Source organism: Dendropsophus ebraccatus, chromosome 7 (assembly GCF_027789765.1).
Source record: "Dendropsophus ebraccatus isolate aDenEbr1 chromosome 7, aDenEbr1.pat, whole genome shotgun sequence".
NCBI classification, from domain to species: Eukaryota; Metazoa; Chordata; class Amphibia; order Anura; family Hylidae; genus Dendropsophus; species Dendropsophus ebraccatus.
In genome coordinates, this window is record NC_091460.1 from 125,894,120 (window position 1) to 125,911,042 (window position 16,923).

Sequence of the window (16,923 nt, forward strand, 5' to 3'; positions counted from 1 at the left end):
CGCTCCCCATCTTTACTCCCCACAACCCCCCACCAGGAAGTGAAGGAAACTCATTCTTACCTAATGACTGTTGACCCCAGGCTGCTCTGCGGGTCTAAGCCCTGTTAAGCCTGCCTCCCTTCGTCATATGACACAGGTTGCTCAGCTCTGATTGGTTGAACAAGCTGTAAGCCATCTAACAGTTTTATAGAGTCAGTTAGACATCACAGGAGACAAAGTGCATCATAGGAAAGCCCAAACCAGGAAGTAAAGAAAAAAATGAAGCCACCAACTGGAGCTTCAGGGACCTGCAAATAGCGGGAAATTCAAACGAAGACAGACTCCGGAGGGATGGTAAATGTAAAAACTATGTTTGTTTGATTGATTGATTTTATTTTCTTTTATCAGCGCCGGAGTACCCCTTTAATTCTTCTTCATGGAAAAATAAGACATCCCCTGAAAATAAGAAAATAGTGCATCTTTTGGAGCAAAAGTTAATATAAGACACTGTCTTATTTTTGGGGAAACAGGGTAGCTCCCTATAGCGCATAGGGGGCGGCTGAGGATGAAGGTAAGTATCTATGCAAATAGTCACCCCAACCCCACCTCCTGCCCAGCCCTTTCTGCTGATAGTCATTAGTAGGGGCGAGCCAGACGTAGAGGGATCAGCGCACTGGGGGCTCATAGATACATCAAACCTGCTGATCTTTTGCCTTGAAGACCCGGCTATCTTGAGTAAGGGTACTATTACACGGAACGATAATCAGTCTGTGTAATAAATACAACGATCAGCTGATGACAAAGATCATCGGCTGATCGTTGATATAGGGTTTTAACCTATAATTGTCGCCGACCGCGCTTCGCTAGGTGTAATAGCGACCGGCGACTGACGATATACATTACCTATCCAGGCTGCAGGGCTCCTCTTGCGGTCTTCTCCCCGGGTCCCGCGCGCTCCAGCTTCAGAGCGGCCTGTCTGAGCTGACAGGCCGCTCAGCCAATCACTGGCCACGGCGGTCCCGGCCTGTGATTGGCTGAGCGGCCAGTCAGCTCAGACAGGCCGCTCTGAAGCTGGAGCGCACGGGACCCGGGAAGAAGACCGCAAGAGGAGCCCTGCAGCCTGGACAGGTAATGTATGAAGGGCTGCAATCACATCGGTAACGATGTCCTTGCAGCCCTTGTTGAACGATAATCGGGCCGTGTAATAGGCCCAGTAACCGGTAACAGTTTACTGTTATTATCGGGCCTTCATCGGCCCGTGTAATAACACCCTAACTCCTTTTATAAAATGGAAGCTGACAAAAAAAAAAAAATGTTGTTGTCTCTAGCAATCAATGAGATCACTGCTATCACTACCTCCATGGAAAGTCTGATATATCCTTTTACACTGTGCTAATATTTTACACCTTTATGCAATGTTCATATTAGTATCTGTAAACCTGTCGCTGAGAGGATAATTGACCTTTTGGGGAACACTGTAAATAATGTGCCAGGTGTTATGGCATTATATCTGCCATTCACTGTTAGTAGTTTTCTATTAACCTTAGCTGTATCGTAATGTTGGAGCCTCCAGATTTCTGCCTGATTGTTGTCACAGTTTCTGTGTTACAGGCCGCCACTCACACTTCCTTCTTTTCAGTTTCCCCTGTCACATCATGCAGGACCCTTGGCCCCGTCAGTGTGACAAGTTCCAGGTTGAGAACACATAGGGGCCACACTTACAGATGCTGTGTGTATTCTATGGGGGAGATTTAACAAACATGGTGTATAGTGAAACTGGCTCAGTTGCCCCTAGTAACCAATCAGATTCCACCTTTAATTTTCCAAAGAGTCTGTGAGGAATGAAAGGTGGAATCTGATTGGTTGCTAGGGGCAACTGAGCCAGTTTCACTTTACACCATGGGGGAGATTTATCAAACATGGTGTAAAGTAGAATTGCTGCAGTTGCCCCTAGCAACCAATCAGAATACACCTTTCATTTCTCACAGACTATTTGAAAAATGAAAGGTGGAATCTGATTGGTTGCTAGGGGCAACTGAGCCAGTTACACTTTACACCATGTCTGATAAATCTCCCCCTATATGTCTATGTAACGCATTGTGTCCCACAGTCCAATTTGGGCCTGTGTCCCTGTCTGGCCTAGTTGCAGTGGGCAGAGGTGGCTGGTTTTCTAAAAACAGCCAAGCAAGCTATTCTATTCCCGAGCTTTGATCCTGTAAGTACCATACTTTAAGCAAAATCATTTAAATGGGTTGGCCACTTTAAAGTAAAATTGTTCAGTGTACAGTATTAGTAAGTGTACTCACTGTATATACTGACAGCAGCTCCCTGTGTACCTCATAGAGCTAAAATCACACTCCCCTCCTCTAGGCTTTGCTGTCCTGCTCTGTGGTAAGTCTGTCCATAAGATGGCCGACATGGAGGACCATGTGACCATGCCCCGCCCCCAGTGCCCCCCATAGGCATATACAGGCCTCAGTAAGGAACACTGGGGGAGGGGCATGGTCACATGTTCCTCCATGTCGGCCATCTTATGGACAGACTCACCACAGAGCAAGACAGCACAGCCTGGAGGAGGGAAGCCTGATTTTAGCTCTATGAGGTACATAGGGAGCTGCTGTCAGTCAGTGCAGTGAGTACACTCACTAATACTGTAGACTGAACTATTTAACTATAAAATGTCCAACCCCTTTAACAATCTTTGTTCCACTTATATATGAGAAGACAAGGTAAACATTGTAGACAAATACTTTAATGATACTTTGTTAGAAGTAGATGTGTCACTGATGTGAAATTCCCCTGGAACTACTGTGTACTTCCTCTTACCTTGTTTGTGAGAAGTCGGGTAGGATTGAGAATAGACTCAAGCTGCTGTTCATGCCATATACTGGTGAGCCATAGCATCGAAACTACTGACATGTGTGTAAAAGAGCTGGAATATATTAAGTAACAAGTAAACAGTCATTTCTTTATCCATCAGCTTCATCCAATACTGGATTTACTGATTTCCAATATACTCTACTGATTTGGTGCCAGGTATGTATTTCTGGTCTGATGAATCACATTTTCATTTAAAGGGGTACTCCGGCCAGGACCCCTTTTTCAGCAGTGGTTGGGGAGGGCTGAAAACAATAAAATCCAGCGGCTCCAGATTCGCCACCACATTCCACCACTCTGATCCCGCTCAGCCAATTAGCGACTGTAGAGGTATCCCCCCCCCCTCTACCGTCATGCTGAATGCAGGCAGCAGCGCTGGCGCCGGGGAGGTAAGGGGATTTTATTGTTTTTACCCCTCCCCGGGCATGGCTGAAAAAGGGGTCCCATTCAGAGTACCCCTTCAAATCATGTAAATGGCTGGGCGTGTATGCATCACTTACTTGCGTTAGAAATGGCACCAGAATAAACCATACACTTTTCTTCGACTAATCAGTTGTCTTTGTTACACAGAGCTATAATCACTTGGCCAATATCCGCCATTGTGGCCGATAATTGTCCCATGTAATAGAAGGCAACTATCAGCCGACATGAACGGTGCACTTACCCGCTCGCTGCTGCTGCAAGGGATGGCGGCGGCAGCGAGCGGGGAACGAGGAATACAGCCCCGTGGAATACAGCCTTAAGTGTCACTGCTACCATAGCTCAGCGCTTTGGTACTTGTTTCCCGTTAAAGAATTATACAGTCCGTCTTCTTCTCTGGAGTACCTTCCTGTCCTGTCCTACTGTATATCTTAAACAGACAACCAATTAACTTAAATGGGCACTGTGCAATGATTCTTGTCCACTGTGGTGGTGCTGCAGGATGACTGGACACTTTTTGTCGGATTTAGGCCTCATTCACATGTCCGCAATATTTGTGCCACAAAAAAAAGAAAAGGACATGTCCTGCTGCAATTGTGGCACGGACTCACCAATAGAAGTCAATGGGATCCCTTTTTTTGCGGATCCGAGGCGTCTGTTTTTCTGTGAATCTGCAGATTGTGACATCACTGTTTTAGCTCCTCCTGGCAGCAAAGTGAACCAGTAATAGCAAGAAGATGGCTGCCAAGGGATCATATGACCTTGTTTAGGGGTGCGGAAAGCTAATACATCTTTAACTAACTTCATGAATCAGCACTTTACACATTTTGTGGATCTGCTAAAAATGGACAATACGGATGTGCACTAGAGAAGTTTTTTTGTGGACAGAAAATTCCAAACTCACAATATAGGCCACAAAAAAATGTGATCATGTGAATGAGACCTTACTCACAGGCTAGTAAACTGTGGGGGGTCCTAGTAGGGGTCACTTTGTGATCTGTTTATGGGACTCTTCTTCCAATAAGGGTCCTATTAGACAAAGCGATTTTTAATGATTAACAACTATAGATAAATGATCAAAAACGAGATTATTATTGTTAACCTTTAAATTGTTTACCATATTACACAGAACCATAGTCGTTAGTTACGATCGTTACAGTGATCGTTACTACGATTGTTAACTCCATCTGATCCCAGCTAAAGAAGGAAAAATGTTCAATTACACCGAACGATTAACAAGGATTTTAGGGTCAGATCTAAATCAACGATCAACAACACGGCCGATTTATCGATTATTGCCTGCGATTACACAGGACGGTTATCGTTTAAATTTGTACAATATACCGATTTTCCGCATGATTATTGTCCCGTGTAATAGGGCCCTTTAGGAATTGTCCCTTTAAGTGGTTGTAGCTTTATTTTTAAATTGACGTTTTTCCTTGGATCGAAGATACACAAGTATATTGTTTTCTTCTCTACTTCTTGACATTGACATTTGCCTTGACTTGGACAGACAGTCTGGTGTCTTAGGGCAAGTTAAGATACAGTATACAAATAACATTTTTGTACTTTCAGTTTTCCTTTTCTTTACACAATATGACGGAATGTTACGACATTCCAGAGGGCTTTTAACCAGTTCACGATGGGGTCAATTTTTCTCTTCGTGACATTTATGTTTATTTTGCATATGCTGCTGATAGGAAAGCTGTAATGTTACTTCTCATTCAGTTATTCAAACATTTGTTTTTTTATGTTATACATGGGGTTTTATTTTTATGTTATTTTATATTTTATTGTCTGTTTTTCACATGGTTTTAACCCCTTTAAGACAGAGCCCTTTGATGCACAAAGGTCCGAGTCAAATTAATGCAATGTTCCTCCCTGCCTTCTGAGAGCCATAGCGCTTTTATTTTTCCACCTACAGGGCTGGTTGGGGGTGTCATTTTTTTGCACCATGATCTCTAGTTTTTACTAATAACACATTGGTGGAACAGAAAAATTTTGATCACTTTTTATTATTTTTTTTCTGATATATAATATAAAAAAAATCAGCAATCTTAGTATGGATTTATTTTTTTCATTTACGTCGTTCACCGTGCGGGAACAATAATGTAATATCTTATTAGATCGGACAATTCCGCACCCTACGATATGTAATATGTTTATTTATTTATTTTTTATATTTTTATTTTTGTAATGGGCAAGGAATTATATTAAACTTTTATTGGGAGGGGCTTTATAAGGGCTTTTTGAATACTTTTTAAAACTTTTTTTTACTAAACTTTTTTTCTGTTTTCACTGTAAATTATGCAATCATTAGATTGCATGTACTTATCTATGCTATAGCATAGCATAGCGTAGATCAGTGTTATTGGCGATCTGTGCATAGAGCCTGCCTGAGAGCAGACTCTATAAACAGATCACTGAACCGACAGGACGGAGGTAAGAGGCTTACCCCCGCCCGTTGGTACATGTGATCAGGACCCCCGCAGCAGATCCCGATCCCTCAGTGAAAGATGCTTGATCTGTCACTGAGTACCTTAAACGCCGCGATCGCTATAGATCGCAGCGTTTTAGGGGTTAATGAGACGCAGCTGCGGGATCGCAGCTGCCTCTCATCACCTCCGGCCCCGGACACTGATGTGTGCGGGACCGCTCTCACTGCAGTGATCCCGCTCACATCAGGGAGCCCCGTCAGTGTCAGGAACGTATATATACATTCCTACTGCAGGGGGTATGTGCAGTAGGAACGTATATATATATATATATATATATATATATATATATATATATATATATATATACAGATTGCTGACGAGAAGGGGTTAATAGCTCTCTGCTGCCACTTCTGTCTGTGACAGGAACTGCCCAAAGCAGGACACGTTTTCTATGGGGATTTGCTACTGTTCCAGACAGTTCCTGACAGAGACAGAAGTGGCAGCAGAGAGCACCATGTCTGACTAGAAAAAAAATGTACACCATTTCCTGTAGGGCACATAGCAACTGATAACTTGGAAGTATTGAGATTTTTTATTAGAAGCAATTTTCAAATTTGTATAAATTTCTGACACCAGTTGATTTGATTTTTTTTTTTCATGGGAGTACCCCTTTAAGGCTGTGGACGTATACATTGCCATCACATAGGCACCATAAGACCATAGCATGCCAACATTTAATAATCCTACCTAACTTTAGGTATTGGTTGTTATGTCAACCTTGCACTATACAGAAGATTACTAGTAGTGGAAATTAACAGTGCTGGTTCTCTTATCAACATACAGGAACTGGAAGTAGGAAGCAGAGCCGTAACAGATTGAGATGAGATGAGATGAGTGACAGTATTAGACATGCTTTTGGCCATGGCGTTGGTGAAACTTTTCTATCTATAATGACACCCTACTTATAGTACCAGTGTTCACCAGTGGCCTGTTCACACTACGGAATCGGCGCTGAGATTCTGCTTGGAATTCTTTGAGGAAAAAGGCACGGAGAGCAGAGGCACGCAAGATAGCAGACGGGATTTGTCACAGAGTCCGCTGGCGGGGGTTCCAAGTGGAATCTCTGCAGTGATTCCGTAGTGTGAAAGGGCTCTTAAATAAGGCTGTGATTTTAAAGTTAAAATATAGTCGAATTTTCAATAATGCGCTTTATTGAAGTCAATGTTTTTTTTTTTCCTTTTTATGCCGTTTGCGATGTGGTAATACTGACATGTTATCTATCAAATGTATATAAATTTTATTTTATTTCACTACTTAAAGCGACTCTGTACCCACAATATGACCCCCCCCCCCCCAAACCACTTGTACCTTCGGATAGCTGCTTTTAATCCAAGATCTGTCCTGCGGTCCGGTCGGCAGGTGATGCAGTTATTGTCCTAAAAAAACAACTTTTAAACTTGTAGCCCCGTGCCAAACGTGAGTATCTGTGCCCTAACTTTGCACCACCCCTCTGTCCCTCCTCCCCACCCTCCTCGTCATTAGGAATGCTGCAGGCAGATTGCCTTCTATTCCCCACCTGTATCAGCCCGGCACATGGGCTGGATCGTTAAGGACTAGAGATGAGCGAACCTCGATCATGCTCGAGTCCATCCGAACCCGAACTTTCGGCATTTGATTAGCGGTGGCTGCTGAACTTGGATAAAGCCCTAAGGCTACGTGGAAAACATGGATATAGTCATTAGCTGTATCCATGTTTTCCAGACAACCTTAGAGCTTTATCCGACTTCAGCAGCCCCAGCTAATCAAATGCCGATCGTTCGGGTTCAGATGGACTCGAACCCGAACCCGGTTTGCTCATCTCTATTAAGGACCTATGCAATGTTCAGCATGGAAAAAATGTTTCAGTGGCATTCCTAATGATAAAGAGGATGGGGAGGAGGAGAAACAGCAGGTGGCAGTGTACCAACTTTATTCCTTTAATATCGGATGATATAAAGACTTTTTTTTTAATACAGCAAATGTAAATACAAAAAAATATTGTAAATTTGTGTCTGGATGAAAAATCATAAAAAAAATGGGGGGGAAAAAAACACCTTTAACCCTTTAAGGACCCTTGAAATCCAATTACAGAGCCATATAGGAGTTTTTTGTTTTTTTTTCAAGGACCAAATGTACTTTGTGAGATGAAACAGAAAAAAGATGCAAGTTAGCAAATTTGGAAGAGGGTTGGAGGCTTAAGGCCTATTACACAAAGCGATTATCGGCAGACAATCGCTTTGTGTAATAAAAGGCAACCATCAGCCGACATGCACGATGTCGGCTAATCGTTGTCTTTTAACTACTTTTAATGCATTGAAAGGCTAATGACTAGGATATCCACGAGTAATAGGAGAGGTGGCAGAAGACCTCTACTATCTCCTATTGGCTCCCCGGACGATTTAAAGATCATCTAGGGAGCCCCCCCCCCCCGCAGCTCAGAGCAGCCCACTTACCTGCTCGCTGTAATAGTGCTGGCAGCGAGCAGGGAACGAGGAGCAAGCGAGTGCTGACCCTACAGGTTGGCACTGATCGCCCTCTGTAATAGGGGCTTTAGTTTATAAGCTATTTGTATTTCTCAGGTCGGTATGATTACAATAATACCCAATTTGTATAGTTTTCTTTAAAAAAAATAAAAATTGATGTAAATAATAATCAAATTGCAGTTTTCTGGCCCCTATAACATTTGATTTTGTGTGTGTCGCTCATTAGTTGCACCAGTTTTATAAGTAATATTTTTGCTTATATTCTGTTTGTTTCTGTGGGAGGTGATGGGACGAAAAAACCCTCCACAAATCTGTTTTTGTCATTTGCAGTAGGGTTTAGATAACATTATATTTAAATATTTCTGACATTTCAGCATGCGGCACTACCAAACATGTTTATATTTGTTTTCTTATCCTTTTTAATTAAATTGGGAATGGGATGATTTAATTATTAACCTTTTTTTATTAATATTTTTTAAAAACATTTATTTTAGTTTTGTAGTCCTCCTAGGAGACTTGTATAAGCAATTATTCGATTGCTGATACAGACCAATGCAATACATTGGTAAGTCCTTTTAACCTCTTAATTAAGGATGGAGGCAATTTTCATTTTTACGCTTTCAATTTTTTCCTTAAAGAGGACCTGTCACCCCCCGTGCCGGGGTGACAGGCTCCCGACCCCCCGTTAGAGCCCCCTATACTCACGTGATCCCGCTGGGTCCCGCTTCCTGAGCCGTGACGGGTCACGGAGATATGAGCGCCCGAAGCCCGGCGTGCGCGCTGACAGGAGAGCCCGATGCCCATAGAGAATGATGGAGCATCGGACTCCCCATTCATTCTCTATGGGTGTCTTACTCTGCTGTCAGCGCGCGTGCCGGGCTTCGGGCGCTGATATCTCCGTGACCCAACCGGCTCAGGAAGCGGGACCCAGCGGGATCACGTGAGTATAGGGGGCTCTAACAGGGGGTCGGGAGCCTGTCACCCCGGCACGGGGGGTGACAGGTCTCCTTTAAAAGGCCACAGCGCAGATGTACTTCGCAGTGACAGACTTAATTTTTACATAAAATATGCTGCAAAACAAAAAAAAATGATATGCACAGTAAAGTTGAGAATAAAATGCTTTTTTTGTTTTGGGGGGGGGGGGGGCAATTGCCCTATGGTTGCACTCAAGTTGGTATGATTACAATGACAGGCAACTTGTATAACTTTTATTTTATTTGACACCTTTTAAAAAATTTTAATCTTTTCTGGGCATGTTATTTCCTTATGCAGAGAATAGGGGATAACAAGCTGACGGCTGAAGGTGTGACTGCCCCGGAACCCTACCTGAAAATGGGAACACAATTGCCCTGCAGTAAATAAAGAGCTTAGAGCGCCTTGGAGGCCATCTGGTCCGGCACTCTAATAGTTCTCTACGGAGCCTTGGGCCAATCGCATCCCTGTTCCCTGTATAGGGGATAACATGCCCAGATAAGAATACCTCTTTAGCAGCCCCATGACGAAAATAAAAGTCATTAAAGGGTTAAGATACACCATGTACTCAGAATTCTCAGGATGGAGAATATTGTTAGTGGTGGAGGGGGAAGAGAAGAGATAAAAGAGGAGAACAAACATTGGAGACAAAGTATAAGGAAGCTGAGTGCAAGAACAGCCAAGTGCCCTAGGGAAAATATAAAGTGTTATAATAAATAGTGACACGGACACAGTGAGGGTGGAATATAAAATATAAAGGGTTTACTAACAGCAGATTAGAAGATTCTAACCTGCTCCTATGTTTCCATAGCGCACGGGGCACTGAGAAGGAAGGTCCTCTTCTTACTTTAATCTTCAGCGTCGTTTTTGTAGGATCTTCACTTTAATTAACCCCTTCAAGACCGAGCCCTTTGATGTACAAAAGTCTGGGTCAAATTAATGGTATGTTCCTCCCCACCTTCTAAGAGCTATAGCGTTTTTATTTTTCCACCTAGAGGGCTGGTTGGGGAGTAATTTTTTTGCGCCATGATCTCTAGTTTTATTAATATCATATTGGTATAACAGAAAAATTTTGATTGCTTTTTATTTATTGTTTTGTGATATATAATATTTCATAAAATCAGCAATCCTGGTGCGTTTTTTCCCCCCGTTTACGCCGTTCACCGTGCGGGAACAATAATGTTATATTTTAATAGATCGGACAATTCCACACGCTACGATATGTAATATGTTTATATTTTTTATAATGGGCAAGGGGGTATATTAAACTTTTATGGGGGGGGGGTTATAGGTTTTTTTTAATACTTTTATAAAACTTTTTTACTACACTTTTTTTTTTTACACTTTTATTTACTGTAAAAGAGTGTTATCTGCAATCTATGTATAGAGCCTGCCTGAGAGCAGACTCTATACATGGATTGCCGAACCGACAGGATGGAGGTAAGAAGCTTACCCCCGACACATGCAATCGGGACCCGATCTGTCACTAAGTACCTTGAACGCCGCATTCACTGTAGATCATGGCTTTTAAGGGATTCATGAGACGCAGCTGCTCTCATTACCTTCGGCCCCAGCCACTGATGTGAGCGGGATCGCTCTCACTACAACCCTCCCACTCACATCAGTTACCCCGTCAGGGGTATGTGCAGTAGGAACGTGTATGTACATGTCGCTGACCGGAATGGGTTAATATGTACATAATTTGGTGTCTTGGTGGGCAGATCCATCCCACCTGTCATCATGAATATTCATTCAGCGCTCTACAGTGATGTCACTGCGGAGCGGAGGATCAGTGCACTGATAATGGGAGGGACTACAAGCAGTGCACCCAACTGTCTTATTTACATATTTACATTACATATACATACTTGTGTTACATATACATACTAGTGTTCTCAGCCCTGTGGAAACATAACAGTAGGTTAGAATTTCCTAATGGATCGGGTCTCATATATTGTATACAATTAGAATAATGTGAAAGTACAGAAAGACATATAGGCCCGGATTTATCAACCTGTCTAAAGGCTACGATGACATCGATCATGTGCTGATTGTGTCTTTTGGTCCTGACCTAAAATCATTGGCGGCCGTTAAATAGTGATGCGCGGTCGATGGCTGATGACTGTGTGAAAAAAAAAAGCTGTACCCTTTACCACTCCTTAGCCCCCGCTGTTCTTCTGCCCTCTGCTCACTTCTCAGAGTCGCCACTGTAGCTTTGGAGTGGGTCTGTGAACCAATCACGTCTTGGGCAGTGATTGGCTGAGCGGCCTGTCGGTTCAGAGACCTGCTCTAAAGCTACAGCGGTGGAGCAGAGGGCAGAAGAACACAAGGGTTCTTGGAGAGTTAATCTATACAGTATGTATACAGGCTGTATGGACATCGCTAATGATATCCGTGCAGTACTTGCTAATCGATTATCGAGTCATGTAATAAGCTTGGTAAAAGCACCGATCTAGCAGATAATCGCTCGCTTACAGGAGGCCGTCTAATACAGCTCTTAGAGTGATTTTCTCATAGCAACCAATCACAGCTACACTTTCCTAGAGCAATTTGGGAATTGAAAGATGAGCTGTGATTGGTTTCTGTCTGTCTGAGAAAAAAAAAAAAACACATATCAAAATGATAAATGTTATCTTCTCTCAGTAGACACAGGGGTCTTTATTCTGCATCCTTTACCAGTTCCTGTTATTGGTGTTTCTTCCCTTTCTTTTAATTTATTGGGACTACTATTTGTTTCATCATTTGGGTTATGGTGTACTTGGTTTCCTTATATTTCAGGCATTCATGCAATTCTGCAAGCTTGATATGCTTTCTAAACACTAATGGATCCAGTAAGGCAGGGTTCACACTATGGGGGAGATTTATCCAACAGGTGTCAAGTAGAATTGTCTTAGTTGCCCCCTAGCAACCAATCAGATTCCACCTTTCAATCCTCACAGATTCTTTGAAAGGTTAAAGGGGCACTCTGATTGGTTGCTAGGAGCAACTAAGGCTGCATTCTAACATTCCGTGTTCCTCACGGAATACGGACGTGGAATGCCTGTAACGGAGTCCTCCCGCGCCGGGGCAGCATCTGTAATTAGATGCTGAGAGCGGGGGAACCGTACAGATATACGCCGCATTGCTGATTCATTACAGCATGGCGCATATCTGTACAGTTCCCCCGCTCCCAGCATCTAATTACAGATGCTGCCCGGACAGGAAAGGATTCTTCCTGTGAAGAACACGGAACGTGAGAATGCAGCCTAAGACAATTCTACTTTCTGTTTGATAAATCTCCCCCTATGTTTTTTGCAATCGTTTTTTTTTTTCCATCTTTTTTGTAAAAAAGTGATGAAAAAACTGATGCATTTGTGTGCATCCGTTTTGATCTGTTTTTCCATTGATTTCCATTAATAAAAAAAAACGGATCAGAATATATCAGAAAATTCGGATTAGACTGGGTTCACATAGCGTTTTTTTCATCCATTTTTTGGGGGGATTTGTGTGCATCGGTTTTGATTTGTTTTTCCATCTACTTCCATTATAAAAAAAACAAAAAACAGATTAAAACGGATCAGTTTTTTTTAACGGACACAAAAATTACGTTGACTACTTTGTGTCCGTTAAAAAAAACAGATCTGTTCTAATCATTTTTTTTTATTATTTTTTTATAATGGAAGTAGATGGAAAAACAAATCAAAACCAATGCACACAAATGCATCAGTTTTTTTGCGAAAAAAAAGATGAAAAAAACGATCCAAATTTTTTTGCAGATCAGCAAAGAAGTGGAAGGTGATAGTTAAATAAGTGGGAATAGTTTAGATTGATTACTTATCCGTATTCTTTATGGATTTGCAGACGTTACGGACGTTCTGCAAAAATTAGGGACATTCCCATTGGCTTCTATGGGACAATCTGTGCCGTGATTACAGTTCGTACTAGAGCTTGTTGGTAATTTTTGTGGCAGCGATTTTTGCGGATTACAGATCCATGAACAGCCCAATTAAAATCAAGGAGCCCTAAATTTGTCCATAATTGCGGATGTGCAATTACGAATGAAACTATGGAACGTGTGAATGTAGCCTTAGTGTAACAAAAAAGATAATATTGTTGCAGTCATAATCTTGTACTTCTATGATAGCTGGTTGTCTCCACCTAAATTTCTTTATAACAAATTCAGATTGGGAACATTCCAGATTTCCTATAAAGCCAGTTTTAACAATTAAAGGTTAACAATAAATGATCTCAAAGGAGAGCTACCTGAAATCATTCATTAATGTTGCGTTTACATGGAGCGATAATTCGCCCAATCGAAAGATTAACGATTTCAAAGTAACAATGTGTTTTTTATAATGATTAGCGTTTAGATGGAATGTTAATTGTTTGGAAAATTCGCTATTGCGATAGTTTTAAGATCGTTTAATCTCACACATAGGGTAAATCAGTGAAAGACTGTTTACACAAAGCGATCTGGGAATTTTTAGCAAACGACCAACGACGATTTGAGAACATGTTGAAAGATCAAAATGAACGATTTCTCGCTCGTCGATTGATCGTTTGCCGTGTTTTCGTTTGCCATGTGATCGTTATCACGAAAATTCGAGCGATAATCGTTCCGTGTAAACGCAGCAGAACACAGAACAATAGTTGTTCGTTACGATCATTTCTATCTGATCCCAGCAAATAAACGAGCAATGTGGAGTTACACTCAACGACTAGCGAACAAATGTGGAATTATTGCGAACATTTAGCAAAAGATTAACAATGGTTTTAGGTCCTGTTACACCGATCGATTATTGTACAAAAACCCGCTAAAACGATCGATCGCTTTGCTGCGTTTACAAGGAACGATTATCGTTCGAAATTTAAGCGATAATCGGCTCGTGTAAAAACAGCGAATGATCAAGCGACGAGCGAGAAATCGTTCATTTTGATCTTTCAACATGTTCTCAAATCGTCGTTGGTCGTTCGCTAAAAATTCGCAGATCGCTTCGTGTAACCAGTCTTTCATAGATTCGCCCTATGTGTGAGATGGGCTTAAGCGATCTTATAACGATCGTAATAACAAATTTTCCAAACAATATATCGGTCTGTCTAAACGCTGATCGTTATAAAAAACAAATAGTTACTTCGAAATCGTTAATTGTTCGATTGGGCGAATTATCGCTCCATGTAAACGAAGCATCGGTTGGTGAAATAGGTGTAAACGAGTAAATGGTGAACACAAAATCGTTATATCATGATCTTTCAGCGTGTCGGAAAAAAAATTGTTGGTCTTTTAATAATAATTCACTGTTTTGTTCGCGTAATAAGAAATCTTTTGGTCGTTCGTGAAAAAAAACCCCTGCATGATCAACCATTTTTCTCTTCCACAAACGATTAAGCAGCCATGTAACGACCGCAAAAATGATCTTTCAGTGCAGCAATCGTTCTGGCTAATAATGTGTAAATCTTTTGCTAAAAAAAACGCTAGTTATCGCTACCGATCGATCGTTGCAACGAATTTTTAACCGACAATCGCTTGTTGTACTAGGGGCTTTAGGTTCAGCTCAAAAGATGCAATCAACAACACACAAAAGATTTTTGATTATCGTTTAAATTTGAACAATATTACGATATTTCGCACGATAATCGTCTCGTGCAATAGGGCCCTTAGTGCTAGTAAATTCTCCCAATGAGTTTTCTGTCAGGTTGTTTTAGCCTGGTGTGATTGTATGTGAATGTGTGATGTACTGTGTATACTGCTTGTGAGAAAACACTTTCCTTTTTATTCACTTTCGTAGTGTCTGGAATAACTGCGCGTACCGTCCATACACTTCTGTGCTCTGTAGTGTAATAGTGAGAGAGGCGTTCTTATAAGACTCCAGCAGGGAATAAGACTCAGTTCAGACATTGACACACGCTTCCTGCTATATGTTTGATTTAAAATGTGACTTCCCCTGTCTATTGAATGTAGTACAAACCTAAACAGGGCAGGTTCCTCCTCTTGGCATTTGATATTCCTGAATTTCAGTATATTCTGCTTCCTTCCTTTGGTGTGTTTATGCCCTCCCTCTGTCTAGCTGTGAGGGTATGTGTATACTGAGGAATTCTCGAGGAATTGTAGAGGATAGTTTTGAAATTCCTAACCTAGGGTGGGTTCACATTGAGGAATTCTCGTAGATAAACTCAGCAGAATTCCGCCGGCTGTACGCGCTCACGGACGCACGCCTTTCCGCCGGCTCCATAGGCACCTTTTTTTGGGCCGGCTGATTCCGCATTCCGCCGAAAGAACTGACATGTCAATTCTTTCGGCGGAATCAGCCGGCCCATAGAATGGTGTCTATGGAGCTGGCGGAAAGGCGTGCGGCTGTGCGCGTGTACAGCCGGCGGAATTCGGCTGAGTTTATCCGCGAGAATTCCTCAATGTGAACCCACCCCTATTCAGCTCTGGCAGAATAGGAGCTAAATTTGAACAGAATATGAGCAGAATTCAAGTGGAATTTGAGCAGAATGCAAGCGGAATTCAAGCCCCCATTGACTTCTATAGGATTCCTCTAGCAGATTCTGCCTAAAGAATTGTCACTTCTTTAAGCGGGTTCAGACTACGGAATTCGCGCAGATAAAATCCGGCGGATCCTGTTGCCTGTACACACTCACGGCCGCGTGCCTCTCCGCCGTGCCATAGACACCATTCTATGCACAGGCGGATTCTGCATTCTGCCGAAAGAATTGACACGTCAATTCTTTCGGCGGATAGCTGAATAAGCCGGCCAATAGAATGGTGTCTATGGAGCCAGCGAAAAGGAACGCGGCCGTGAGCGTGTTCTAGCGTCGGAATTCGGCGGAATTTATCCACGAGAAATCCTCAGTGTGAACCCGCCCTTTGGGCGGAAAGTGGATCTGCGGCAAACAAATTCTGCTCGAAAAATTTTGCAGTGTAGACAACAGAACGGAAATCTCATTGAACACAATGGGACATTGCTCTGTTCATATTTTACGGGAGGAATTTCAAGCGAAAATTAAGAGCGGATTCCTTTTCAATTCCTCGACTTTTCCTTGAGAATTTCTCAGTGTGCACATACCCTAAGGGTAGGTTCACACTGAGGAATTCACGCAGATTTTCAGGCGGATTCCGCGGCAAAATGCGCACAGAATCCGCCCGTAAATCCACCCGTAAAGAATGAACATTGTGAATGTACATTGGCTTTAATGGGGTTTCCGTTGATTTGTTCACACAGCAGAATTTCTGCTCTGAAATTTCCGCCGTGGATCCACTTTCCGCCCGAAGAATTGACATGTCAATTCTTTGGGCAGATTCCGCTAGAGGAATCCTATGGTAGTCAATGGGGCTTGAATTCTGCTTGAATTCCGCTCAAATTCCACTCAAATTCTGCTTCTATTCTGCCAGAGCTGAAGAGGCGAGGAATTTCAAGCAGAAAACTTTCCTCTACAATTCCTCGAGAATTCCTCAGTGTGAACATACCCTAATAATAAGTGTTGGATTACAGGAAATATCAGTTACTTCTGCATATTACAAGTTCATTCACACATTCATTCATTCATTCATTCATTTCCCCCTTCTTACAGAATTCCGGTTGTACTCATAGAATCTAATCTGAAAGTCTGCATTAAATTACAGTGCAGTGTTATTACAGCAGATTCTAGACATGGGCTATGTTCCCACTTGGAAACGTCGGGGAAAGTCGGCCATCTCGTAAAAGTAGACGGCCGTTAAACATGATCATGATGAT

At 42.2% G+C, this 16,923-nt stretch overlaps 1 protein-coding gene across 2 annotated transcripts in view; it reads left to right on the forward strand.

Annotated features, from left to right (window-relative positions):
• Positions 1-300: 300 nt before the first annotated feature.
• Positions 301-16,923, forward strand: part of NFKB1 (nuclear factor kappa B subunit 1) — a 74,725-nt gene continuing 58,102 nt past the window's right edge. Inside the window, exon 1 of one of the 2 annotated variants that reach the window (XM_069978380.1) lies at positions 301-333. In XM_069978380.1, the coding sequence (XP_069834481.1) occupies positions 331-333 (3 nt within the window). In that variant the 5' untranslated portion in view covers positions 301-330. The remainder of the gene's footprint in view (positions 334-16,923) is intronic. The other variant, XM_069978379.1, reaches the window with a different exon arrangement.